This window comes from Mobula birostris, chromosome 13 (assembly GCF_030028105.1).
Source record: "Mobula birostris isolate sMobBir1 chromosome 13, sMobBir1.hap1, whole genome shotgun sequence".
In the NCBI taxonomy this organism is placed as follows: Eukaryota; Metazoa; Chordata; class Chondrichthyes; order Myliobatiformes; family Myliobatidae; genus Mobula; species Mobula birostris.
Window position 1 is genome coordinate 69,838,082 of NC_092382.1, and position 26,697 is coordinate 69,864,778.

At 45.3% G+C, this 26,697-nt stretch overlaps 1 protein-coding gene across 3 annotated transcripts in view; it reads right to left on the reverse strand.

Annotated features, from left to right (window-relative positions):
• The window catches only part of LOC140206937 (NACHT, LRR and PYD domains-containing protein 3-like), a 43,609-nt gene that overhangs the window by 10,343 nt on the left and 6,569 nt on the right, over positions 1-26,697 (reverse strand). For 2 of the 3 annotated variants that reach the window (XM_072275232.1, XM_072275230.1), the window contains exons 2-7: positions 19,341-19,509; positions 14,182-14,278; positions 9,970-10,401; positions 9,244-9,416; positions 2,030-2,201; positions 1,866-1,931 (exon numbers count right to left, since the gene is read on the reverse strand). In XM_072275232.1, coding sequence (XP_072131333.1) covers positions 1,866-1,931; positions 2,030-2,201; positions 9,244-9,416; positions 9,970-10,401; positions 14,182-14,191 — 853 coding nt within the window. In that variant the 5' untranslated portion in view covers positions 14,192-14,278; positions 19,341-19,509. The remainder of the gene's footprint in view (positions 1-1,865; positions 1,932-2,029; positions 2,202-9,243; positions 9,417-9,969; positions 10,402-14,181; positions 14,279-19,340; positions 19,510-26,697) is intronic. The other variant, XM_072275231.1, reaches the window with a different exon arrangement.

Genomic DNA, 26,697 nt, shown 5'->3' on the forward strand with positions numbered 1-26,697 from the left:
AGCTTAGTGAGTCGCTCTAGAAAATCCCCACATTTATTTTGATAACGGTGGTTGTTCCGCTGTGGTTGTTAATAGGGAAAGTATGGTACACAAATGCTTTATCAAATCTTGTGGAAATTTCACAAGTATTCGATGCATTTTATAGATATTACGAATTTCTCTTAACCATGCAAGGGAGAAAATCAAATGATTTTTAATAGACAATATAACGCTGAAAGAGCACTGCGTTCCCCAGTGCTTGATATAGAATTACACAATCTATTATCAGTTGTTCCTTAAATCCGTTCATACCCAAACAGTATCTTTCTGCTCTTCTGTAAGTATATTGCGGTTATCTAAGTGAGAAGTTATTAGTTACGAGATACACAGTGTTACAATTTTATATATAAAGATGTCATATTATTATTAAGAGCGAATAATAACATAGTAGGTGACCATTCAGCAGCCTTATAAATGCAGAATTAAAGCTGCCCTTGAGGCTGGTCTTACAAACATTCGGCCTTTTTTATCTACTGCTCCACAGGAGTATGAAAGAAAGAATGTTTGAGGTGGGTTACGGTTCAAGAGCAAGGCTTTGGCTGGGGGAAGTCGAGTTTTGCTAACTTGATTGAGATCTTCCAGGAGGTGACAAAAGTGATGGATGAAGTTACACATGGATATTGTCTACTTGGATATCAGCAGGATGTTTGACAACGCCCAACACGAGAGGCTTATACAGAAAATTAACATGTTTGGGAACCGTGGTGAATTGTCCTGGCTGGCGGGGACCCACACATTGGGAGAAATTTCTTTCGCTGACGTATGGTGAATCTGTGAAATTATTTTCAGAGACGGCTGAGGAGGACAAGTCGTTGGGTATAATGAAAATGGAGGTTAATACGTTCCTGATTAGGAAGAGCATCACCGTTTGCTGGAAGAAGGCAGGGTAATGGTGTAGAGAGGAACTGCTGAACAGGTTCATCAGGATGTTGCCTGGATTCCGTGGCATGTGAGACAAGTAGAGGTTTGATAAACCTAGTTTGTTTACTCTAGCGTTAGAACAGAGATCGGACAGAGGTGTAAAAGTTTGAGAGATAAGGGATTGGGTAGACAGCCTGTATTTTGTTTGTTTGTTTGTTTGTTTTCCCACACAGGACCCATGTCTTGTACCAGAGGAAATTTGGTTAAGATGAGATGGGGTGCATTTACAGCACTTATGGGTAGTTTGTTTGTTTTTTTTTCCACAGGGTAGTGCCTGAAATTTACCGTCTAGGTCATGTCGGAGGCAACGATGTCATAGATGCTCCTAGACACACGTGACTATGCAGGAAATGCAAGAATAATATAGAAAGAGGATACTGAAGCGTTTTTTTTCCCTTCTGTTCCAGATATATAAAGAGTAAAAGCAATTGAGAGGGTCGATACCGGACCGCTGAAAAATGATGTAGATGCAGTAACGGGTGAAAAGGAAAATGTCAGGAAAAAAAAATGTGGAAGTCGCGAGAATATTACAAAATGTAAAGAGCATCACCGGACAGATTTGAGTTTCTAGTGCCATTGCGAAGGAGAAGATGCTTCGGTATCTGAAAGGTCTGAAAATAGAGAAGTCGCCTGCACTGCACGATACAGAGTATCAGGAGACTCCTTGGGTTGTGTGGGCATTCCCAGAGCATTTGGACCTGGAGTGAAGGCTTCTGCAGAACCAACAGCTGGATTAATAGAAAAAATACATTTTAGAATATTCAGGCTGCAACGAGAGATTCTCTGAATTGTTACTGGAATTGCAGAGATCACCAAAAGATTAATGGTGAATTTTAATTCCGAGATTCTGTCAAGTCACAGCCTGACATTTGAGATGTAGTTTGAACTGTGCATTCAGCACTCACCTATCAATTGAGTGGGTAACTCAGATAACCCTTGGGCAATGTTCATGTACTTCTCTCTATCAGGACCTGTTTAAATAAAACAAAAGTCCATGAAAACAGAGCTAAAATAATTAGAACAATTTATTTCAATGTGCCTTTGTGTTCAGTGCGTGTTTTTTACGTACCGAGCTCCTGTATTTCCCTCAGTATTCTGTCCAACTTTGGTAACTCAGTCCTCCAGGTCACAAAGGATTCCCACATCGCCTGCCGGGCCTGGGAGCCTTTGCCCATCACCAGACTGAGGAATAGTCTGGAACTCTCTGTGCGGTGTCCCTTCTCTGTCAGTTCAGTGACTTTCTATAAAAGAAAAAAAACAGTGAATTTATTGCAGAGCAGACAGACAGACATGGAGAATGTGCAGGAAAATATCTGTTCATGGCCCCAGTAGCTTCTGAACAGATGCACTTACTGGGCCGCTGCCTCATACTCCCCGGGTTCAGCCATTAACAGAGAAACAGTAACTGAAGGAAATTCTTCATCAAAATTGTGAAAGAATAAGGATTTAGTGATACCCTACAGTATATTCAACGTGATTAATTTACTTCTCCATCAATTGGGAGCAAGAAGGCTAAGGGTGAAAGGCTAAGGATTTCCGGAGCGAGGCAGTTTTACTACTCGGAGTAAAAGAGTGGCAAGACTGCGCAGGCGCCTGACGTCAGCACGTAGAGTGAAAAAAAAATTAAAAAGAAGACCGCCATATCCAGCGGAAAGCGGAGTGAGAGGTGGCAGAGTGATAGTGCTTTGGCTCAAACGGGCTGAGGAGGTAACGAACAGAGGTAGGTCTACTTGTGTTAATTGCGGGAAGGGGACATATGTGGGAGGTTCTGGTGTCTCCCAGCCTCCCGGACGGCCATATCTGCACCCGGTGTGTCGAGCTGCAGCTCCTAAGGGACCGGGTTAGGGAACTGGAGATGCAGCTCGATGATCTTCGTCTGGTCAGGGAAAGCGAGGAGGTGATAGAACGGAGTTATAGGCAGGTGTTCACACGGGGGACAGGGAAGTGGGGCACAGTCAGGCGAAGGAAGGGAAAGAGTCAGGTACCAGATAGTACCCCTGTGGCTGTACCCCCTGATAATAAGTTCTCCTGTTTGAGAACAGCCTACCTGGGAGAAGCAACAGTGGCCGTGCCTCTGGCACAGAGTCTGGCCCAGTGGCTCAGCAGGGTAGGGAAAGGAAAAGGAACGCAGTGGTGATAGGGAACTCTATAGTTTGGGGGTCAGACAGGCGACTCTCTGGACTCAGGAAACAAACTGGGATGGTAGTCTGCCCCCTAGGTGCCAGTGTCCTGGATGTTTCAGATCGCGTCCAAGATATCCTGCAGTGGGAGGGCGAACAGCCAGAAGCCGTGGTACATATTGGTACCAATGGCATAGGTAGGAAAAGGGAAGAGGTCCTGAAAACAGATTATAAGGAGTTAGGAAGGAAGTTGAGAAGCAGGACCTCAACCGTAGTGATCTGGGGATTACTGCCTGTGCCACGTGACAGTGAATACAAGAAGAGAATGAGGTAGAGGATAAATGCGTGGCTGAGAGATTGGAGCAGATGGTAAGGATTCAGATTTCTGGATCATTGGGACATCTTTTGGGGCAGGTGTGACCTGCACAAAAAGAACGGGTTGCACTTGAATCACAGGGGGACTAATATCCTTGCGGAGAGGTTGTTAAGGTTACTGAGGAGAGTTGAAACTAGAATTGTTGGGGGGTGGGAACAGAACTGAAGAGACTGGGGAATAAACGGTTTGCTGACAAATAGAGAAAGCTTGAAGACAGTGTGTGAAGGAGGATAGGCAGGTGATAGAGAAGAGACGCGCTCAGATGGACGGTTTGAGATGTGTCTATTTTAACGCAAGGAGTATTATGAACAAAGCGGATGAGCGTAGAGCGTGGATCAGTACTTGGGGATATGATATGGTGTCCATTACAGAGACTTGGATAGCTCAGAGACAGGAATGGTTGCTTCAAGTGCCGGGTTTTAGATGTTTCAGAAAGGACAGGGAAGGAGGCAAAAGAGGTGGGGCGTGGCACTGTTAATCAGAGATAGTGTCACGGCTTCAGAAAAGGTGGACGTCATGGAGGGATTGTCTACGGAGTCTCAGCGGGTGGAGGTTAGGACCAGGAAGGGGTCAATAACTCTACTGGGTATTTTTTATAGGCCGCCCAATAGTAACAGGGATATCGAGGAGCAGATAGGGAAACAGATCCTGGAAACTTGCAATAATAACAGAGTTGTCGTGATGGGAGATTTTAATTTCCCAAATATCGATTGGCATCTCCCTGGAACAAGGGATTTAGATGGGGTGGTGTTTGTTAGGTGTATTCAGGAAAGGTTCTCGTCACAATATGTAGATAACTCTACAAGAGGAGAGGCTGTACTTAATTTGGTATTGGGAAATAAACCTGGTCAGGTGTCAGATCTCACAGTGGGAGAGAATTTTGGAGATAGTGATCATAATTTTATCACCTTTAACATAGCATTGACAAGAGATAGAAACAGATAGGTTAGAAAAGCGTTTAATCGGATTTAGGTGAATTATGAGGCTATCAGGCAAGAAATTGGTAGCTTAAATTCGGAACAGATGTTCTCAAGGAAAGGTATGGAAGAATGTGTCAAATATTCAGGGGATATTTGTGTGGAGTTCTGCATAGTTACGTTCTAATGAGACAGGGAACTTATGGAAGGGTACAAAGGCTGTAATAAATCTAGTCAAAAAGAAAAGAAAAGTTTACAAAAGGTCCAGAGAGTTAAGTAATGTTAGGGATCTAGAAGATTATAAGGCTACCTGGAAGGAGCTTATAAGGGAAATTAGGAGATCCAGAAGGGGCTACGAGAAGGCTTTGGCGGGCAGGATTAAGGAAACCCCCAAGGTATTCTACAAGTATGTGAAGAGCAAGAGGATAAGACGTGAAAGAATAGGACCTACCAAGTGTAACAGTAGGAAAGTATGTCTGGAACCGGAGGAAATAGCAGATGTATTTAATGAATACTTTACTTCAGTATTCACGATGGAAAAAGATCTTGGTGATTGTCGTGATGACTTGCAGCAGACTAAAAAGCTTGAGCAAGTAGATATTAAGAAAGAGGATGTTCTGGAGCTTTTGGAAAGCATCAAGTTGGATAAGTCGCTGGAACCGGATGAGATGTACCGTAGGCTACTGTGGGAGGAGCGGGAGGAGATTTATGAGCCTCTGGCGATGATATTTGAATCGGCAATGGGGACGGGAGAGTTTCCGGCGGATTGGAGGGCTGCGGATGTTGTTCCTTTATTCAAGAAAGGGAGAAGAGGTAGCCCAGGAAATTACAGTCCAGTGAGTCTTACTTCAATGGTTGGTATGTTGATGGCGAAGATCCCGAGAGGGAGGATTTATGAACATTTGAAGAGGTACAATATGTTTAGGAATTGTCAGCAAGGCTTTGTCAAGGGCAGGTCGTGCCTTTCGAGCCTGATTGAATTTATGAAGGATGTGTCTAAACACATTGTTGAAGGAAGAGCAGTAGATGTAGTGTGTATGGCTTTCAGCAAGGCATTTATAAGGTACCCCATGCAAGGCTTTTTGAGCAAGGAAGGAGGCATGGGATCCAAGAGGACATTGCTTTGTGGATCCAGAACTGGCTTGCCCACAGAAGGCAAAAAGTGGTTGTAGATGGGGCATATTCTTCATGCTGGTCTGCGACCAGCGGAGTGCCTCAGGGATCTCTTCTGGGACCCTTACTCTTCATGATTTTTATAAATGACCTGGATGAGGAAGTGGAGGGATGGGTTATTAAGTTTGCTGATGACAGAAAGATTGGAGCTGTGGATACTGTGGAGGGCTGTCAGGGGTTACAGCCAGACATTGATAGGATGCAAAACTGGGCTGAGTAGTGGCAGTTGGAGTTCAACCCAGGTAAGTGTGAAGTGTTTAATTTTGATAGGTCAAATATGATGGCAGAATATAGTATTAATGGTAAGACTTTTGGCAGTGTGCAAGATCAGAGGGATCTGGGGGTCCGAATCCACTGGACGCTCAAAGACAGCTGCGCAGGTTGACGCTGTGGTTAAGAAGATATTCGGTCTATAGGCCTTCATTAATCCTGGAATTGATTTTAGGAACCGAGAGGTAATGTTGCAGCTATATACGACCCTGGTCAGACCCCACTTGCAGTACTGTGCTCAGTCCTGGTCGCCTCACTACAGGAACGATGTGGAAGTTATAGAAAGGGTGCAGAGGAAATTTGCAAGGATGTAGCCTGAATTGGCGAGCATGCCTTATGAGAATAGATTGATGGAACGCGGGCTTTTCTCCTTGGAGCGACTGAGGATGAGAGGTGACCTGATACAGGTGTATAAGACGATGAGAGGCATTGATCGTGTGGATAGTCAGAGGCTTTTCCCAGGGGAGAAATGGTTACCACAGGAGGACACAGGTTTAAGGTGCTGGGGAGAGGTACAGATGAGATATCAGGGGTAAGGTTTTTACTCAGAGGGATGAGTGAGCGTGGAATGGGCTGCCGGCAACGGTGGTAAAGGCGGATACGATAGGGTCTTTTAAGAGACTTTTGGATAGGTACATGGAGCTTGGAAATATAGAGGGCTATGGGTAAGGCTAGTAACTTCTAAGGTAGGGACATGTTCGGCACAACCTGTCGGCCGGAGGGCCTGCATCGAGCTGTAGGTTTTCTATATTTCTAATGAGCAACATTACATCAAAAAGATGTGACAACAAGAAAGGAAGAGAGGGGAGAGCGAGAGAGCGAAAAAAAAATGATGGTGGTCATCACTGAATCGTGGCTGAAAGAAGATCATATTTGGGTGCTTACATCCAAGGATAAATATTTAATCGAAAGGATAGGCAGGTGGGTGAAAGGGTTGGGTTGACTCTGTTGTCATAGAAAAATAAAAAGTCCTTATAAAGAGGTGACATCTGATTGAACGATGCAGATGTTAAGAAACTGCATAGGAAAAATGACCCTGATGGAACAGTCACCAGGATGTGGGCTACAAATTCCAGTGGGAGAGAGAAGAGGCATGTAAAGTGCTCAATATTAAAATAGTCATGGGAAATTTCAATATATAGGAAGCTTTGCAAAATCAGGTCAGTGCTGAATCCCAAGTGAGGGAATTTATAGAGTACCTAAGAGATGGCTTTTGACAGAAGCTTATGTTTCAGCCCACTATAGGAAAGGCGTATCTGGATTCGTTGTTGTGTATTGCACCAGATTTGATTGGGGAACTTAAGGTAAATAAACCCTTACGAGGCAGTGATCAGAAAACAGCAGAACCCACACTGCAGTTTGAGAGGGAGAAGGTGAAAGGTAGCTGTATCCGTATTATTGTGGAATAAAGGAACTACAGAGGCATGAGAGAGGAGCTGGGCAAAAATAAATTGGAAGAGGACACTAGCAGAGGCAACAGCAAAGCAGAAATGGATGAAGATTCTGGGAGAGATTCGGAAGGTGCAGGTAGAGGTAGATAATCCCAAAGATGGAAATTTATACCAAAGGGAAGATGATCAACCGTGGCTGATGAGGAAGTCAATGCCAGCACAACAGCAAAGGAAAGGGCATAGAATATAGCAAAATATCGTGGAAAGCTGGAGGCCTGGGAAGCTTTTACTAACCAGCATAAAGCAACTAAAAATCCCTAAGTAGAGGAAACATGAAATATGAAGGTAGACTAGCTAATAGTGTAAAATAGCTTACCAAAACGTTCGTCTGATATATATATGTATGCTCTTTCAGGACACCTATTGATTTTTGGGGTCATAAGGTATCAGCTTTGTGCGTGATAGTTCATGTCTAACCAATCTTAAAGTTTTTACAGGAAGGTAAAGTTGATGAATCGAAGGAGTGGGTGTTGTCTCTATGGACTTTAGCACAACATTTGGCAAGGTACCGCCAAGGAGGGTGGTCAATAAAGTTCAGTTGTTCAGCATTCAACTTAAAATGGTAAATTGGATTTGACATTGGCTTTTTGGAAGAAGACAGAGTGGATATAGACTGTTGAATCCCTGACTGGGAATTTGTAACTCGTGCGGTGCCACAGGGATCGGTGCTGGTTCTGTTGTTGTTTGTCATCGTTATCAATGATTTGAATGAAAGTGTGGTTAATTGGATCAGCAAATTTGCGGATGACACCCAGAGTGGGTTAGTGTAGTGGAGAGTGAGGAAGACTATCAAAGCTTGCAGTGGTGTCTAAATCAGCTGAGAAATGGGCTGAAAATGACCGATGCAATTTAATGCAGACAAGTGTGACGTGTTGCAATTTGGAAGGGTCGATCTTATACAGTAACTAGTAGGACACAGAGGAGTGTAGTAGAAAAAAAAAACGATTTGGGAATACAGGTCCATAATTCTTTAAAAATGGCAGCAAAGGTAGATAATCGGAAAGAAAGTATTTGGCACACTAGCCTTCATTAATGAAAATCTCGACTACAGAAGGTGAGATATGATGTTGAACGTGCATAGGACATTTCTGAGGCCTAATTGTGAGTATTATGTGCAGTTCTGATCACCTACTTATATGATAGATGTAAAGAAGTTTGAAAGAGTACCGAGAAAATTTACAGCGATTTTGCCGGGACTGAAGGACCGGAGTTATAAGAAAAAATTGAACAGGTTAGGACTTTATGCCTCACTACAACAAGAGGTCATCAGTAAAAGATGAAAGGTGAAAAGTTCAAGGGGCACATGAGGGGAAACTTCTTCACTCAGAGGGTGGTGAGAGTGTGGAACGAATTTACAGCGCAAGTTGTACAAGCAGTTCAGAGAAGACTGGATAGATAGATGAACGATAAAGGGTCATGGCCCGGTGCAGGTCAATGGGAATAGGCAGTTTCAGTAGTCCGGCAAGGAATAGATGGGCCAAAGGGCCTGTTTATGTGCTCTAACTTTTTATGACTATGACCTCAGCCAGTCATTTTTCGGGATCTCAGCTGGAGACCAGACCAGCTGTGGTTAGCAGTTTTCCCTCCCTCAAGTACCGCAGCGAAGCCAGTTGGCCCAATTTACAATCTGACAGTTTAATATTCACACTGAATTAATGATCTGAGGTGAATTTGACCGACGGTCCTGATAAGATGCAAAATTAAGTTTGGACTGAATGCCTTTTCAACAGTCCAGATATGAACTACTGCACTTCTAACACACTGATAAATACAGCAGGTGTGAGAGGAAAAGGTGACGTTGATTCTGCACTTCCCAGTGCTCCCCGCCTTAACAGCTGAAACCAGATCTGCTGGAGACAATCAGAGATCAAAGTCTCTGTTGTCACGTAGAATTCCTAGAATGTGCAGGAGATTAATATTGATCACTTTTCCCTCAGATACCAGCAGTTCGGTGATAATACACGAAATACACTCACCTCATTTTCTTCTCGACTGAAATGTCCCTCCTTTGTCAACATCCAACCGAGCCTTTCAACCTTTTCTTCAATCGCTTGTTCCAGTCTGTCCCTGTAGAACTTTGTCAGTTGGTACAATTGATATTCACCTCCCTGCGCCAGGAGGTCAGAGATTGCAAACTCTGGCTCTGTGACTATAAAATGAGAACGTAGACATGAACTCAAATATTCCTTATCTTCACGGCTCTCACAACACTCAGCAAATCAATAATGTCTTGAAACTCAATATTCAGCCGTCTTCAGCAACAAACACGGATTTTGTACCAATTTCCAACACTGACCTTAAAACCTACCCAACAATGTTTGGGCATCACATCACCAGAAGGGCAACTTTACTGGAAAACTGACCCACCTCCAGCCAACACAATCCAGTTATTTAAAATTAGGCTGGGCGATACCTGCTGAGGCTGTCAATGATGCTCTTTTCCCAGAGATGCTCTCTCCATCTTGGCGAATACAGGTCATTTAATTCATACCCCGGACAGCCGCATTTCCTCCAATATACATCCAGAAAATCCTCAGAGTAGGTATTACATTTCCTGCAGTGGGTTAACCCGTGTCTCACTAAACCACTTGACACACACCCACACATTCCCCCTCTTCTCTAACCAACCCTCCAACAAGGCCTCACATTTTCCCTCCTCCCTGTCACATTCTGTGAACACATCATGCTTATATTTCACTCACCTGCCCCTTGTTGGGGACTTGACAATTCCGTGTTCAATGAGCCTCCGAGCTGACAGACAGTCGCCTCACTTGTACCGGTTCCAGGGTCCCGATCAGTGTTCCTGACGTCACTGTCTCTGGGCTGACAGACAGTCGCCTCACTTGTACCGGTTCCAGGGTCCCGATCAGTGTTCCTGACGTCACTGTCTCTGGGCTGACAGACAGTCGCCTCACTTGTACCGGTTCCAGGGTCCCGATCAGTGTTCCTGACGTCACTGTCTCTGGGCTGAATTTGCTCCACTTCCGCTGCGGCCGGACCACATTCTATTGGGACATTGCTCTCAATCCGACCCTGCTTTGGTACCTTGCTTCCCGTGTCCCGATCATCTTCCCCCAATAACTTCAATGGTAAGAACCTCCTGAGTACTGTTCGAACCCGATTTAACCTCCCACCTGAAATAAATGATGAATAGCAGGTTTAGAGTGATTTGTACTCGAAGAAGGATTCACAATGGGTGTCCGCAATGGAGCCGAGACTCTGTCTCACCAGATTTGGAGTGGGACTGTGCTGGTGAATGTGAATCACACGTCCTGCTAGGGGACCATCCCGATAAGCCACAGTAATAATAATCCCCGACTACGCGTTAGCTGAACACACTGATACCCAGCTGTTATTAATGGAACGGCCTCAGGTGATACCGGGAATTATCACTGGGATTATTTCCACAAACATAAATTTCCCTGGATCATAAACTGTCCAGTCACCTGTGTCACTCACAGACAAGCCACTGGATTACTCATGGTCCGATCCTCCAGATCACACGATCTGCGTTTGTTTTGTCACACACTGTCTTGTCCCCTGGGTCACAGACTGACCATTGACTTGAGACGAAAAATGTCCAGTCCCCTGGGGTACAGACTGACCATAACCTTGAAGCCATTGATGCCTAGTTCCCTGGGTCCATCCCGTCTCCCGGATGATAATCGTCAGGTAACAACTATACAAGTCATTGGCAAAAGGACAGTCTTGTATGCAGTTCTAGTAGCTAAACGTAAAGTCTCCCTTAGAGAACTTTATGTGCACTTACAGTTGCTAATCTACAAAATGGATGTGATTCAGCTGGGAAGAGTGTAGAGGAGATTGACAAGTACGTTACTGGATGGGGCTGTTTGTTTTTTGTGTTACATGGTTCGGGTAAAATTTGTCCTGGATCATGTGAGCTTGAAGGGTAACCTTACACACCTACATAAAATAATCAGGAATGCAGATAAGGTAGATGGTCATAGTCTGTTTCCTAGGTTAGGGGAGTCTGAGACTCGAGGGCAGAAATTTAAAAAGGACCGAAAGGACATTTTTTTTTTCACGTGCCGGTTGATGGGTATAAATTACATGCAGCCAGAGGAGGCTTTAAACACAAACAAAATTACAAAGTTGTGAAGATGTGGGCGGGAAAAAGGATAGAAGAAGTCTGCAAAGGAAATTTGGGAAAAGCTGCTGGGAAATCGGGCAAGCTCAGAGACATTTAGAACAGCATGAATTAGTTGAGCCGAAGGACCCGTTTCCACACTGTAATCTCTGTTTTACTCCACCTGGAATACAGAGTTGAGCACAATGACAATGCCTACCAGAGACAGAGACAGTTGGTCATTGGTTAAAGCGGATTTCGCATCAGAGATACAGGTAATTTAAATTCAGGTAGCAGATCATCTGAAGAGGGAAGTATTGAGAATTCACGTTCACCATTTGGCCACAGACCAGACATGGACTGGGGTATTAAAACAGAATCTGAAGTCAGGAGGGTGATGGTAGCGGCCAAAAAAGCAAGAAACAGCCACTGAAGTACAAGGAGCAGGACGAAGATTATCCAGAAAGCAAGGGAAATCGGGAAGAAAGGACGCTGGAGATGGACACAGGCCCTGAACGAGACTAGGATTCAGGGCCTAGGCTAGAAACACGGGACCCGGACGTGGAACTAGGAACAAGGAGACTGGACTAGGAACTCAGAACTCCGGAACCAGAGTCTGGACAAGGACCCGGAACCTGGGTCTTGGTTGGGACTCGAACCTGGGTCTTGACTCGGAACCGGAACCCGGGTCTAGGCTAGGACTCAGGACTAGGATCTTGGCAAGGACTCGGGACTAGGATTTTGGCAAGGACTCAGGACTAGGATCTTGGCAAGGACTCGGGACTAGGATCTTGGCAAGGACTCGGGACTAGGACTTTGGCAAGGACTCGGGACTAGGATTTTGGCAAGGACTCGGGACTAGGATCTTGGCAAGGACTCGGCACTAGGATTTTGGCAAGGACTCGGGACTAGGATCTTGGCAAGGACTCGGGACTAGGATCTTGGCAAGGACTCCGGACTAGGATCTTGGCAAGGACCCGGGACTAGGATCTTGGCAATGACTCGGGACTAGGATCTTGGCAAGGACCCGGGACTAGGATCTTGACAAGGACCCGGGACTAGGATCTTGACAAGGACTCGGGACTAGGATCTTGGCAAGGACTCGGGACTAGGATTGTGGCAAGGACCCGGGACTAGGATCTTGGCAAGGACTCGGGACAAGGATTTTGGCAAGGACTCGGGACTAGGATCTTGGCCGGGACTCGGGACTAGGATCGTGGCCAGGACTCGGGACTAGGATTTTGGCAAGGACTCGGGACTAGGATCTTGGCCAGGACTCGGGACTAGGATCTTGGCAAGGAATCGGGACTAGGATCTTGGTAAGGACTCGGGACTAGGATCTTGGCAAGGACTCGGGACTAGGATCTTGGCAAGGACTCGGCACTAGGATCTTGACAAGGACAGGATGAGGTACTCCAGTACGGGACGAGGAATCTCCAGCACCGGGCTGGGCGAGGAACTGCTGGCCTGGGCGAGGCACATGGACTGGATGAGGACACGTATCTCAGACTTGGGCAGGGCTGGAACAGGGCGCCTGGACTTCAACTTGAGTGCAGCAGCACGGAGCCTCGGACTTGAGTATGGGAACACAGAGCCTTGGACGTGAGTACAGGAACACGGAACACAGAGCCAGGACACCTCCTTGGGAACAGGACGTAGGGCCGGGACCCGTACACGGAATACAGAGCCAGTACCACGTTTGGGATCAAGGCTTAGTGCCGGGGCACTACACAGTATCAGGACACCTCCTACGGAAGCAGCAGCAGTTCAATGAAATACACAATCTAGCAGGGGAAAATATAATAATAATAAACAAACAAGTAAACAAATTACGTATACTGAATAGATTTTTTTTAAAAAAACGTGCAAAAACAGAAAGACTATATATTAAAAAATGAAGTAAGGTAGTGTCCAAAGGTTCAACGTCCATTTAGGAATCGGATGGCAGAGGGAAAAAAGCAGTTCCTGAATCTCTGAGTATGTGCCTTCAGGCTTCTGTACCTGCTTTCTGATGGTAACAGTAAGAAAAGGACATGCCCTGGATGTTGGAGGTCCTTAATAATGGACGCTGCCTTTCTGATGCACCTCTCCCTGAAGATGTCCTGGGTAATTGGTAGGCTAGTACCCAAGATGGGGCTGACGAGATTTACAACCTTCTGCAGCTTCTTTCGATCCTGTGCAGTAGCCCCTCCATACCAGACAGTGATGCACTGAAGAGACCCCAGGATTATCTAAAATGAAGTGTCTCATGATCCTCAGCCATTTCCAAGGCTGGCAACGCTCTCGGCTCGGCTACAGAAAACAGAGTTCGGAAAATTCCCCTCATCTACTTTGCGCAGCGAGGAGGAAGTTGATAGCTTCCCCGACAAAACCTGAAATGCTGTATTATCACACAATCTCTGAAGTCCCGGAAATGTTCTTACAACCTGCCTCTGAATTTTATAAATGAAAGTTGGCGATGTCTTTTACCTCTGAACAGGCCCTAATGAGCAACAAACCGTGAACCTGGACTTTCACGTAACAAAAAACAGTTGTCACATTCCTGTTTGTGTTTAACTCTCAACCTGTTGATTCAGGTTCTCCGGCTCCTTTCACTCAGGTGAAGCTTTGCATGGTGAGTGGAGTCATTCGACCATTACTAGTGTCAGGTCCCTGTGCTGGAACTGTTGGATAGATCGATTACACAAAGCCGCTTTACCCGTGAGATCAATGACACTGCTCGATGAAAATTTTCTCTGCCCTGTTAGCGCCTGTGTAAGTTTCTTCATCTGAACTATTGTGCACCAACAGGGAAGAAGTTTAATGAAAAATATCCCAGTGAACGTACCTGTAGCCATTCTGATTCTGACTGACGATTGTTGATTGTCGTCGTCTTGTTTACACTTTTGTCGCGGTGCAGAACAGCTCCACCTGCTGGTGATGGCCTGAATTACACACAACAAGCGGACAGTGAGTCAGAGAGAGTAGAATTACTTCGCAAATGTGACAGTATCGCCATCCTCTGTACCAGAGCAGCAGTTCGCTTAGGGACCAAACATTCACTATTAACATCAACTCTCACACCATGTCTGTATGTCTGTTCAGTAATATTTGGCACATCCTACTGATAGAGTCACAGAGCAACAGAGCACAGATACATACCCTTCAGCCCATCGAGACAATGCTGACCACAGTGCCCACAGAGATGGTCTTAATTTCCTAAGTTGGACCCATTTTCCTCCTGGCCTCTTAATTCCATCTTCACATCCCATTTGCTTCTAGAATTATACAATTGTGCCTGCCTCATTCCTCTGGCAGGTCCCTCGACATCATCACCAACCTCTGCATGAAACCGTTGCTGCTCGTGTTGGTTTTGCAATCTATTTACCACTCCTCTGCCCATTCAGATCCCCTATAAACTACGATAAGCTTCACATTGAATACCATCTACTAACTTTGTGTCATCCGCGGACTTACTGGTCAAGCCTTGTGCACTTGCATTCAAATCACTGCTATCAAATAGCGAATATCACATGTCCCAACTTGTGGATTTGCGGCACACAACTAGTTACCCGCCTCCATTTGGAGGAGAAACCTCCAACCACCACTCTTTTCTTGATATCTTCAATGCAATTTTTGAATCCATCTAACGTTCCCTCTCTGTACTGCATGTGACCTTATCTTCCAGACCAAGCCGTCATGAGGCATCTTGCCAAAGGCTTTACTGGAGTTCAATGTACAACATCCACTCCCCCACCCTCATGGACAATCATCTTCAAAAATCTTTAAAAAGTATTGTTGAACACAACTTTCCATGCACAATGCCATAACTCCTGATCACATCTGTCAAACCAAATGTTGGTTTGTATTCTGTGTGTGACTCGGCCATATTGTGGAAAAATAGCTCCGGCACCTCTCCTTCCATTTTTCCACTTACCCTCCAAAAGCCAAAATGGCAACCCATAGTAAAATTATGCTTCTCCAAATGCTGCCCCCAAGTATTCCTTCCAAGGGTTGGCCTACCCCCGATGTAACTCTCACTGGTCTATAATCCCCAGGATTAAACCCATTTGCTTTATTGAATTACAGAACATAATTTGACAGTCTCCAATCATGTGTTACTATGCCTGTGGCCATAGTGGATTCAATGATCATGGTCAGTGCCCCGTAACCTTCCCCCCTCACTTCCTGTAGTAACGTGGTGTATATTGGTAGATTGAACAACATCTCTTTCTCAATATTGCCATGCTGCTATGTTAACGTCGCAATCACTTTCCATCTCATTGGTAACTCTGAAGCAAAACATTCATTAAACACCTCGCCTATCACCGCATCCTCCAGGCACGTTTCCACCTTTGCTCCTGTGTAATCCTGCCCTCAATCTATTCACCCTCCTCTTCTTCACCCACATGTAGAACGCCTTAGGCTTTCTTTCATCCTACTTCCCAGCGACTTCTCAAGTTCCCTTTGACCTCTAAGTCACTTCTTAAGCTCCTTCTAGGCTTCCTTATAATTCTCTAGAGCCTTGATTGAATGTTGCTTCCTAAATCTAAAGAATGCTTCCTTTTCCCTCTTGCTGAAATGTTCCCATCACTTGTGAACCACGGTTCATTTATATAAACATTCTTTAACTGTGTGTGGAACAAATCGACCCCGAACCGCATACAAGTGTTCCTGAAGCAACCTTCACAGTTTCATTGTGCATTTCCCTTTGAAAATGTTCCCCCAATTTACACTCCTAAACTGCTCCGAATACCATTGTAATTATCCACTCACTAATTAAATACTGCCTCATATCGTCTGCTACTATCCTTGTCCACGATCATAATAAAAGTTGGGATGTTGTGGTCACTATCTCAAGAAGGTCACCCATCGTGACATCTGTCACCACACCAGCGTCATTGCCTCATACTAGATGCAGTACGGCAACTCCTCCGGTGAGCCCATCCACAAACTATGTCAAGAATCCTTCCTGGACACACAACGCACTCTGCCCCATTGACACATTTTGGAACAAGCAAGTGGAATCAACATCAGGAAAGTGGAGGTCAACAATGATAACAACCTTGTTGCTTCTGCAGCTTTCCCAAAACTGCCAAGTTATCTGCTCTCGTTATACCGGTGGCTTTGGGGGAGGCCTATAGAATAATTTCAGAATGATATCCCCCTTCCCGTTTCGGACTTTCACCCACATGGATGTCCTCTCTTTATGTACCTGTGATACCATCCCTAATTAGTAAAGACAATTCTCCCCATTTCACTCCCCACCCCCCCAAATAAAACCTGAAACATCAAACTTCAATTCTGCCCTTGTAACAGTCAGGTCTGTGAAATGGTTATAACATGTACCATCCATGTACTGAACCATGCTCTAAGTTACTCTTATTTTTAATACTTATTTTATTGAAGTAAACACATTTCCAACCGACTACATTATGCCCTGTCCACAACCGATCCATCCACAGTCTCTCTGGACATTGCATCTGCCTTTATTTCAACTGTTCTGTCATCTGACCAAACACTCCGGTTTCCATCCCACAACTACTGAGTTTAAGGCGACCCCCGCAGCTCCAGCTGACCAGCCTCCAAGAACATTTGCTCATCTCAACTACAGATATAACCCATGCATTTGATACAGGGTCAAATGGGAACATAACTTCATTGGAAGTTATTCTGCTTAGTCACAGGTACGTAGGTTCTGACAATTTATTAGTAGAAAAGTGTTTGATGATGACAGCGTATGTAAATGCAAATTACTGAGTGAAATGCGATGCTGGGACATTTGGCTTCAAGAGTGTTTGCCCTTAACAAAGGCTTGCGTGACGATATACTGGAGGGCAAGTATATCATTGCAGCTTGCAATAGCCAGAGGAATCAATGACATGCTGCTGTAGTTCACGGTAATTCCACATTTGTGCAATCACTACAGCAGGAAACAACTGTGGTGTCTTATAAAGGCAAAAATTCTCAACGCGTTTTGAGATAATTTTGATCTAACACAGAATAGCAAGGAAACAGAACTGATGAGAGTTTGAAATGAGCAAACAATATGAGGGAATGGGCGTGGTTTCGCAGAGCTGATACTGACAGCACATTAGTAGATCTGGAGTGATTGCAGCTAGGTCTGATAGAGGCATACATGTTATTTCTAGGATTATTCAGTCTCACTCCAGCTATTCACAAGGAACAAGGAAATGGCAGACAAATTGAACAAGTATTTTGGATCTGACTTCACTAGGGAAGACACAAACAATCTCCCAGATATAATAGTGGACAAAGGACCTAGGGTAATGGATGAACTGAAGGAAATTTATATTGAGCAGGAAATGGTGTTGGATAAACTGTTGGGTCTGAAGGCTGGTAAGTCCCGAGGACCTGATGGCCTGCATCCCAGGGTATTTAAGGAGGTGGGTTTAGAAATCGTGGAAGCATTGGTAATCATTTTCCAATGTTCTATAGATTCAAGATCAGTTCCGTGGATTGGAGGGAGGCTAATGTTGTCCCTCCCTTCAGGAAGGGAGGAAGAGAGAAAACAGGGAATTATCCACCGGTTAGCCTGACGTCGGTGGTGGGAAAGATGCTGGAGTCAATTATAAAAGATGAAAATACGACACATCTGGATAGCAGTAACAGGATCGGTCCGAGTCAGCATGGATTTACGAAGGGGAAATCGTGCTTGCTAATCTTCTGGAATTTTTTGAGGATGTAACTATGAAAATGGACAAGGGAGAGCCAGTGGATGTAATGTACCTGGACTTTCAGAAAGCCTTTGATAAAGTCCCACATAGGAGATTAGCGGGCAAAATTAGGGCACATGGTATTGGGGGCAGAGTACTGACATGGATTGAAAATTGGCTGGCTGACAGAAAACAAAGCGTAGCGATTAATGGGTCCCATTCGGAATGGCAGGCGGTGACCAGTGGGGTACCGCAGGGTTCAGTGCTTGGACCGCAGCTGTTTACAATATATATTAATGATTTAGATGAGGGAATTAAAAGTAACATTAGCAAATTTGCCGATGACACAAAGCTGGGTGGCAGTGTGAAATGTGAGGATGCTGTTATGAGAATGCAGGGTGAATTGGACAGGCTGGGTGAGTGGGAAGATGAATGGCAGATGCAGTTTAATGTGGATAAATGTGAGGTTATCCACTTTGGTGGTAAGAACAGGAAGGCAGATTATTATCTAAATAGAGTCAAGTTAGGAAAAGGGGAAGTACAATGAGATCGAGGTGTTCTTGTACATCAGTCATTGAAAGCAAGCATGCAAGTACAGCAGGCAGTGAAGAAAGCTAACGGCATGCTGGCCTTCATAACAAGGGGAATTGAGTATAAGAGCAAAGAGGCCCTTCTGCAGCTGTACAGAGCCCTGGTGAGACTACACCTGGAGTACTGTGTGCAGTTTTGATCTCCAAATTTGAGGAAGGACATTCATGCTATTGAGGGAGTGCAGCGTAGGTTCACAAGGTTAATTCCCAGGATGGCAGAACTGTCATATGTCGAAAGATTGGAGAGACTGGGCTTGTATACTCTCGAATTTAGAAGGCTGAGAGGGGATCTTATTGAAACATATAAGATTATTAAGGGATTGGACACGCTGGAGTCAGGAAGCATGTTCCCACTGATGGGTGAGTCCAGAACCAGAGGCCACAGTTTAAGAATAAGGGGTAGGCCATTTAGAACGGAGTTGAGGAAAAACTTTTTCACCCAGAGAGTGGTGGATATATGGAATGTTCTGCCCCAAAAGGCTGTGGAGGCCAAGTCTCTGGATGCTTCCAAGAAAGAGATGGATAGAGCTCTTAAAGATAGTGGAATCAAAGGTTGTGGGGATAAGGCAGGAACTGGATACTGATTGTGGATGATCAGCCATGATCACAGGAAATGGCGTTGCTGGCTCGAAGGGCCGAATGGGCTACCCCTGCACCTATTGTCTATTGTCTATTTCCTACCAGCCTTGGTACAGAAATGTAATGTCTAAAGGACTAGAGTTTGAGTAAATAAGACTCACCAAACTTTCCCCTGAGTGAATCAATGGAAACCCTGAGTCAGAATGGTTCTCTTCAGTTGGTGCTCTCAGTCATCGAGCTGGTCCACTTGCTGCTGTTCCCTCATCTTCAGCTGAGGTTTTCTTCCAGTCGTGGGCGTTTCTTCCAATATATCTCTCAGCCCAGATCTAACTTTAAACAGAGAGATAATGAAGCATGTTACTAATGCAAAGGAGAATAAACCATTAAACTCATTGAAATTTAAATCTTGAACTCATACATAATTATCCGAGTGAAGAAATCTGTAACTGTCCCTCACATTTTATAAACCAAAATGCTGGAGGAACTCATCAGGCCAGTCAGCTTCTGTAAGTCGACTTTTCTCTCTTCCATAGCCGCTGCCTGGCCTGCTGAGTTCCTCCAGCATTTTGTGTGTGTTGCTTGGATCTCCAGAATCTGCACACTTTCTGTTGTTTGTGATAGGATACAAATAAGTCATCGTTCAGTCATGGTATAAGATGTGTCATAATACGTAGGAGTAGATTTAGGGGATACGGTCATTCTATTCTGCTCCATAATCAATCATGGAGGATTTTTTTCTTCCAACACCGTATTCTTGCTTCCCTGCTATAACTCTCACCTATTTAGCAATCCAGAACATGAATATACCCAACGGTAGCCTCCACTACATTTTATGGCATCAAATTCCACAGATCAACCAACATTTGGCTAAATAATTGCTCTCATCCCAGTTTTAAAGTGAAGCTTCATATTCTGAGGCAGCACACTCAGATCCCAAACTCTCCGTCTAATCAAGACGTTTTCTCCATTCCCACTGCATCCATACTTGCTGTTATTCAGTTGGTGTAAATAATCACTCCCGTCTTAACTTCACCTCCCCCCAACAACACTCAATCGCCATCCCTCTAAGCGCCTCTGAACACAGGCCCAGGGCCATCAAATGCTCCTCATGCATAATGCTTATCATTCCTCAGATTATTTTTGTGAAGCTTGGTAGCAACAACTGTAGTGAATACATTTCCGGGGAAAACAGGACGATTGTACCAGGATGATGTACTGGGAAAAGCTCTGGTTTCCTTCCTCTTCTATCAACTCTCACAAAACGAGCGCAGGTGCACTGGTCCACTCGCAGGAGATTTATAATGTTCCAGGGTGAATGTAATAAAGAGTAACTGGAATCACTGGAAACGCTCAGCTGGTAAGGAACAGCTGTGTGGGAGAGGAAAAATACTAGCGATTCGGTTTCCTAATCTTTCGTCAGAACGGATCAAACATCATACAGTTTTTAGTGGAAAGTCATGGGTTGTTCTCCATGTAGCGGTGTGGACTGAGGGAAGATCTGATAGAGGTTTATAAGATTATGAAAGACATAGATAGAGTAGACAGGGAGCATCATTTTTTTGTGTAGAAATGTCTAATACCAGAGGACATGCAATGAAGGTGTGAGGGAGTAGGTGCGAAGGAAATGTAAGGGTAAGTTGTTTTACATCAGAGAGGTGTGGATGCCTGGAATGCGCTGTCTGTTATGGTGATGGAAGCAAATACACTGGAGGGTTTTAAGAGATGTTTCGATAGGCCCATGGGTGTGAGGAAGATTGAGAGGATATGGACATTGTGTAGGTAGGAGTCATTAGCTCTTTTTTTTGGGGCGGGGAGTGGGGTTTATTTACTTTTCAGCTGGCTTGGCACACCATTGTGGCCAAAGCGTCTGTTCCTGTGATGCACTGTGCTATATTCTGTTCTCTCTCCAGCATCTGGAGTTTCTCTTTGACTTCCACTGGCAGATAGACAGGTGGCAGTGAGGGGAATTTCCAAACGTGAATTGAATTCTGAAACCCCAGTCTATTTCTACTGGTGCAAACACAAAACAGCGCATTTAATCACAGCCTCTCCTTGTGAGGGATGGAATGGGAATTCATTCCCTGCTTTGCTTCCAAAGGAAATGCAGAACCAAATATCTGAACGCAGAACAGAAATACTCGCTGAACATCTCATAAACCCAGACAACTTGATCCCCTGATGCATTTTATCTGGGTCAAAACATGCGAGTCTGGCCCTGTAGCTCAGAAGGGTAGGGCAAGGAAGAGGAGGGCAGTTGTGATAGGGGACTCGATAGTAAGGGGGTAGATAGGCGATTCTGTGGACGCAGTCCAGAGACCCGGATGGTAGTTTGCCTCCTTGGTGCCAGGGTCCGGGATATTTCTGATCGTGTCCAAGATATCCTGAAGTGGGAGGGTGAGGAGCCAGAGGTCGTGGTACATATAGGTACCAATGACATAGGTAGGAAAAGGGATGAGGTCCTGAAAGGAGAATATAGGGAGCTAGGAAGGGAGTTGAGAAAAAGGACCGCAAAGGTAGTAATCTCGGGATTACTGCCTGTGCCACGCGACAGTGAGAGCAGGAATGCGATGAGGTGGAGGATAAATGCGTGGCTGAGGGATTGGAGCAGGGGGCAGAGATTCAAGTTTCTGGATCATTGGGACCTCTTTTGGCGCAGGCGTGACCTGTACAAAAAGGATGGGTTGCACTTGAATCCTAGGGGGACCAATATCCTGGCAGGGAGATTAGCGGGGGCTGCTGAGGTGACTTTAAACTAGAATGGTTGGGGGGTGGGAATCAAATTAAAGAGGCTAGGCGTGAGGAGGTTAGTTCACTACAGGGGGATGGGAACCAGTGCAGAGAGGCAGAGGGGTGTAAAGTGAGGGTAGAAACAAAAAGTACTATGGAGAAAAGTAAAAGTGGCAGGCCGACAAATCCAGGGCAAGCATTAAAAAGGGCCACTTTTCAGCATAATTGTATAAGGGCTAAGAGAGTTGTAAAAGAGCGCCTGAAGGCTTTCTGTGTCAATGCAAGGAGCATTCGTAATAAGGTGGATGAATTGAAAGTGCAGATTGTTATTAATGATTATGATATAGTTGGGATCACAGAGACATGGCTCCAGGGTGACCAGGGATGGGAGCTCAACGTTCAGGGATATTCGATATTCAGGAGGGATAGACATGAAGGAAGGGGAGGTGGGGTGGCGTTGCTGGTCAAAGAAGAGATTAACACAATAGAAAGGAAGGACATAAGCCGGGAAGATGTGGAATCGATATGGGTGGAGCTGCGTAACACTAAGGGGCAGAAGACGCTGGTGGGAGTTGTGTACAGGCCACCTAACAGTAGTAGTGAGGTTGGAGATGGTATTAAACAGGAAATTAGAAATGTGTGCAATAAAGGAACAGCAGTTATAATGGGTGATTTCAATCTACATGTAGATTGGGTGAACCAAATCGGTAAGGGTGCTGAGGAAGAGGATTTCTTGGAATGTATGCGGGATGGTTTTTTGAACCAACATGTCGAGGAACCGCCTAGAGAGCAGGCTATTCTGGACTGGGTTTTGAGCAATGAGGAAGGGTTAATTAGCGATCTTGTTGTGAGAGGCCCCTCGGGTAAGAGTGACCATAATATGGTGGAATTCTTCATTAAGATGGAGAGTGACATAGTTAATTCAGAAACAAAGGTTCTGAACTTAAAGAGGGGTAACTTTGAAGGCATGAGAAGTGAATTAGCTAAGATAGACTGGCAAATGACACTTAAAGGATTGACGGTGGATATGCAATGGCAAACATTTAAAGGTTGCATGGATGAACTGCAACAAATGCTCATTCCAGTTTGGCAAAAGAATAAATCAAGGAAGGTAGTGCACCCGTGGCTGACAAGAGAAATTAGGGATAGTATCAATTCCAAAGAAGAAGCATACAAATTAGCCAGAGAAAGTGGCTCACCTGAGGACTGGGAGAAATTCAGAGTTCAGCAGAGGAGGACAAAGGGCTTAATTAGGAGGGGGAAAAAAATTATGAGAGAAAACTGGCAGGCAACATAAAAACGGACTGTAAAAGCTTTTATAGATATGTGAAAAGGAAAAGACTGGTAAAGACAAATGTAGGTCCCCTGCAGACAGAAACAGGTGAATTGATTATGGGGAGCAAGGACATGGCAGACCAATTGAATAATTACTTTGGTTCTGTCTTCACTAAGGAGGACATAAATAATCTTCCAGAAATAGTAGGGGACAGAGGGTCCAGTGAGATGGAGGAACTGAGCGAAATACATGTTAGTAGGGAAGTGGTTTTCGGTAAATTGAAGGGATTGAAGGCAGATAAATCCCCAGGGCCAGATGGTCTGCATCCCAGGGTGCTTAAGGAAGTAGCCCAAGAAATAGTGGATGCATTAGTGATAATTTTTCAAAACTCGTTAGATTCTGGACTAGTTCCTGAGGATTGGAGGGTGGCTAATGTAACTCCACTTTTTAAAAAAGGAGAGAGAGAGAAACCGGGGAATTATAGACTGGTTAGCCTAACGTCGGTGGTGGGGAAACTACTGGAGTCAGTTATCAAGGATGTGATAACAGCACATTTGGAAAGCGGTGAAATGATCGGACAAAGTCAGCATGGATTTGTGAAAGGAAAATCATGTCTGACGAATCTCATAGAATTTTTTGAGAAAGTAACTAGTAGAGTGGATAGGGGAGAACCAGTGGATGTGGTATATTTGGATTTTCAAAAGGCTTTTGACAAGGTCCCACACAGGAGATTAGTGTGCAAACTTAAAGCACACGGTATTGGGGGTAAGGTATTGGTGTGGGTGGAGAGTTGGTTAGCAGACAGGAAGCAAAGAGTGGCAATAAATGGGACCTTTTCAGAATGGCAGGCGGTGACTAGTGGGGTACCGCAAGGCTCAGTGCTGGGACCCCAGTTGTTTACAATATATATTAATGACTTGGATGAGGGAATTAAATGCAGCATCCCCAAGTTTGCGGATGACACGAAGCTGGGCGGCAGTGTTAGCTGTGAGGAGGATGCTAAGAGGATGCAGGGTGACTTGGATATGTTGGGTGAGTGGGCAAATTCATGGCAGATGCAATTTAATGTGGATAAATGTGAAGTTATCCACTTTGGTGGCAAAAGTAGGAAAAGAGATTATTATCTGAATGGTGGCCGATTGGGAAAAGGAGAGGTGCAACGAGACCTGGGTGTCATTATACACCAGTCATTGAAAGTGGGCATGCAGGTACAGCAGGCGGTGAAAAAGGCGAATGGTATGCTGGCATTTATAGCAAGAGGATTTGAGTACAGGAGCAGGGAGGTACTACTGCAGTTGTACAAGGCCTTGGTGAAACCACACCTGGAGTATTGTGTGCAGTTTTGGTCCCCTAATCTGAGGAAAGACATCCTTGCCATAGAGGGAGTACAGAGAAGGTTCACCAGATTGATTCCTGGGATGGCAGGACTTTCATATGAAGAAAGACTGGATGAACTGGGCTTGTACTCGTTGGAATTTAGAAGATTGAGAGGGGATCTGATTGAAACGTATAAGATCCTAAAGGGATTGGACAGGCTAGATGCAGGAAGATTGTTCCCGATGTTGGGGAAGTCCAGAACGAGGGGTCACAGTTTGAGGATAGAGGGGAAGCCTTTTACGACCGAGATTAGGAAAAACTTCTTCACACAGAGAGTGGTGAATCTGTGGAATTCTCTGCCACAGGAAACAGTTGAGGCCAGTTCATTGGCTATATTTAAGAGGGAGTTAGATATGGCCCTTGTGGCTACGGGGGTCAGGGGGTATGGAGGGAAGGCTGGGGCGGTGTTCTGAGTTGGATGATCAGCCATGATCATAATAAATGGCGGTGCAGGCTCGAAGGGCCGAATGGCCTACTCCTGCACCTATTTTCTATGTTTCTATGTTTCTATTCCCGAATCCAACCTCGGAGGGTCACAGCCCACACCGAGAGCCTCGCACATCTCTTCCACATCTGACGCTGGGTGTTCCCACATCTCACACCGAGAGATTCACGCTACCAATATCCAGCCCCCGGAGACGTCTGCTTCTTTGCTGAAGGAGGAACATCCCGCAGCATCAGTGAAGGCACCAACGTAGACCGAAGCACAATCACTGCCAGTTACATATTCCTATTAGCCCATCCAGTCCGTGCCATGTTCGGTCTCGTCCCATCCTCCTGCATCCGGACCATAGCCCTCTATACCTCCCTCACCTATCTACCTGCTCAAACATCTCTTAAATACTACATTGAACCTTCATCTCTCAGGTGCCTTCATCGGACTCCACAACCCTGGGAAACGAGCCCTGGTGTATGTATTTGGTCCATCGTCGTCGATGAAGACCTCGACATCATTAGTCATTTTGAGACTGGATTCCGTGTGTCTGAAGGTGACTGATCAGGCCAAGTCGGGAACGGAATGTCCTGGCACATGTAGTTTCGCTAGTAGCTCTGGACTTGCGCAGCTCCCGCTTATGTTGTCCTTCAGCAATGCGCCTTGCTTCGTAAGCTTGACAGCCCTTGTTGACGCGGCCGCGCTAGGTCGGGCTGTTTTGTGCCAGCGTTTCCCAGGAGGTCGTGTCTATGTCAAGCCACTTCAAGGAGGCCTTTAGTGCGTCTTTGTAACGTTTCTTCTGCCCTCCATGAGAGCGTCATCCAGCAGCGAGTTCCCAAAAGGAGCTCGTCCGGCTCGTCCGGCTTACGGATGAATAACCTGCCCACCGGGTCTATACTCTCATCAGCAGTGTTTACACTGATGGTAGACTTGCACTAAAGAGAACTTCAGTGTCTGGTACATTGTCTTGCCATCTAATGCGTAATATTCTGCAAAGACAGGTCATGTGGAAATGGATGAGCTGTCTTGCGTTCCTTCGATACACAGTCCATGTTTCACGGGTATACAGGAGGGTAGTGAGTACCACTGCTCTGTAGACCTTCAGTTTTGTTGCTGGACTGATTCCTCGACGTCCCCATAGCGTGGAGCGCAGTCTACCGAAAGCAGAACTTGCCTTCGCTATTCTGCAGTTAACTTCTGTATCAATAGTCACTGGTCGGGAGAGGGTGCTGCCAAGGTCAGTAAACTGGTGCACTGCCTGTAGTTTCTGTCCTTTGACTATGATTTTCGGTTCTGTGCACGGTGCATGAGGGGCAGGCTGGTGCATGATTTCGGCCTTTTTGATATTGATGGTGAGTCCAAAGTTGTCACAAGCCGTGGAGAATTTGTACATATTGACTTGCATCTCTGGCTCCGAGCCGGCATACAGGGCGCAGTCATTGACAAAGAGGAAGTCTCTCAGAACAGTCTACTTCACTTTGATAATAGCTTGAAGTCCCCTCAGGTTGAAGAGCTTCCCATCCACTCTGTACTTGAGGCTGATTCCAGCATCACTGTCCTGGAAGACATCATTCAGCATGGCAGTAAACATCATGCTGAACAGTGTGGGTGCGAGCACACAGCCCTGTTTGACGACACTGGTGACTGGGAACGCCTTAGTGGATTCTCCGCCGTCCAGCCTGGTGTATGAGGCTGGGCATCAAGG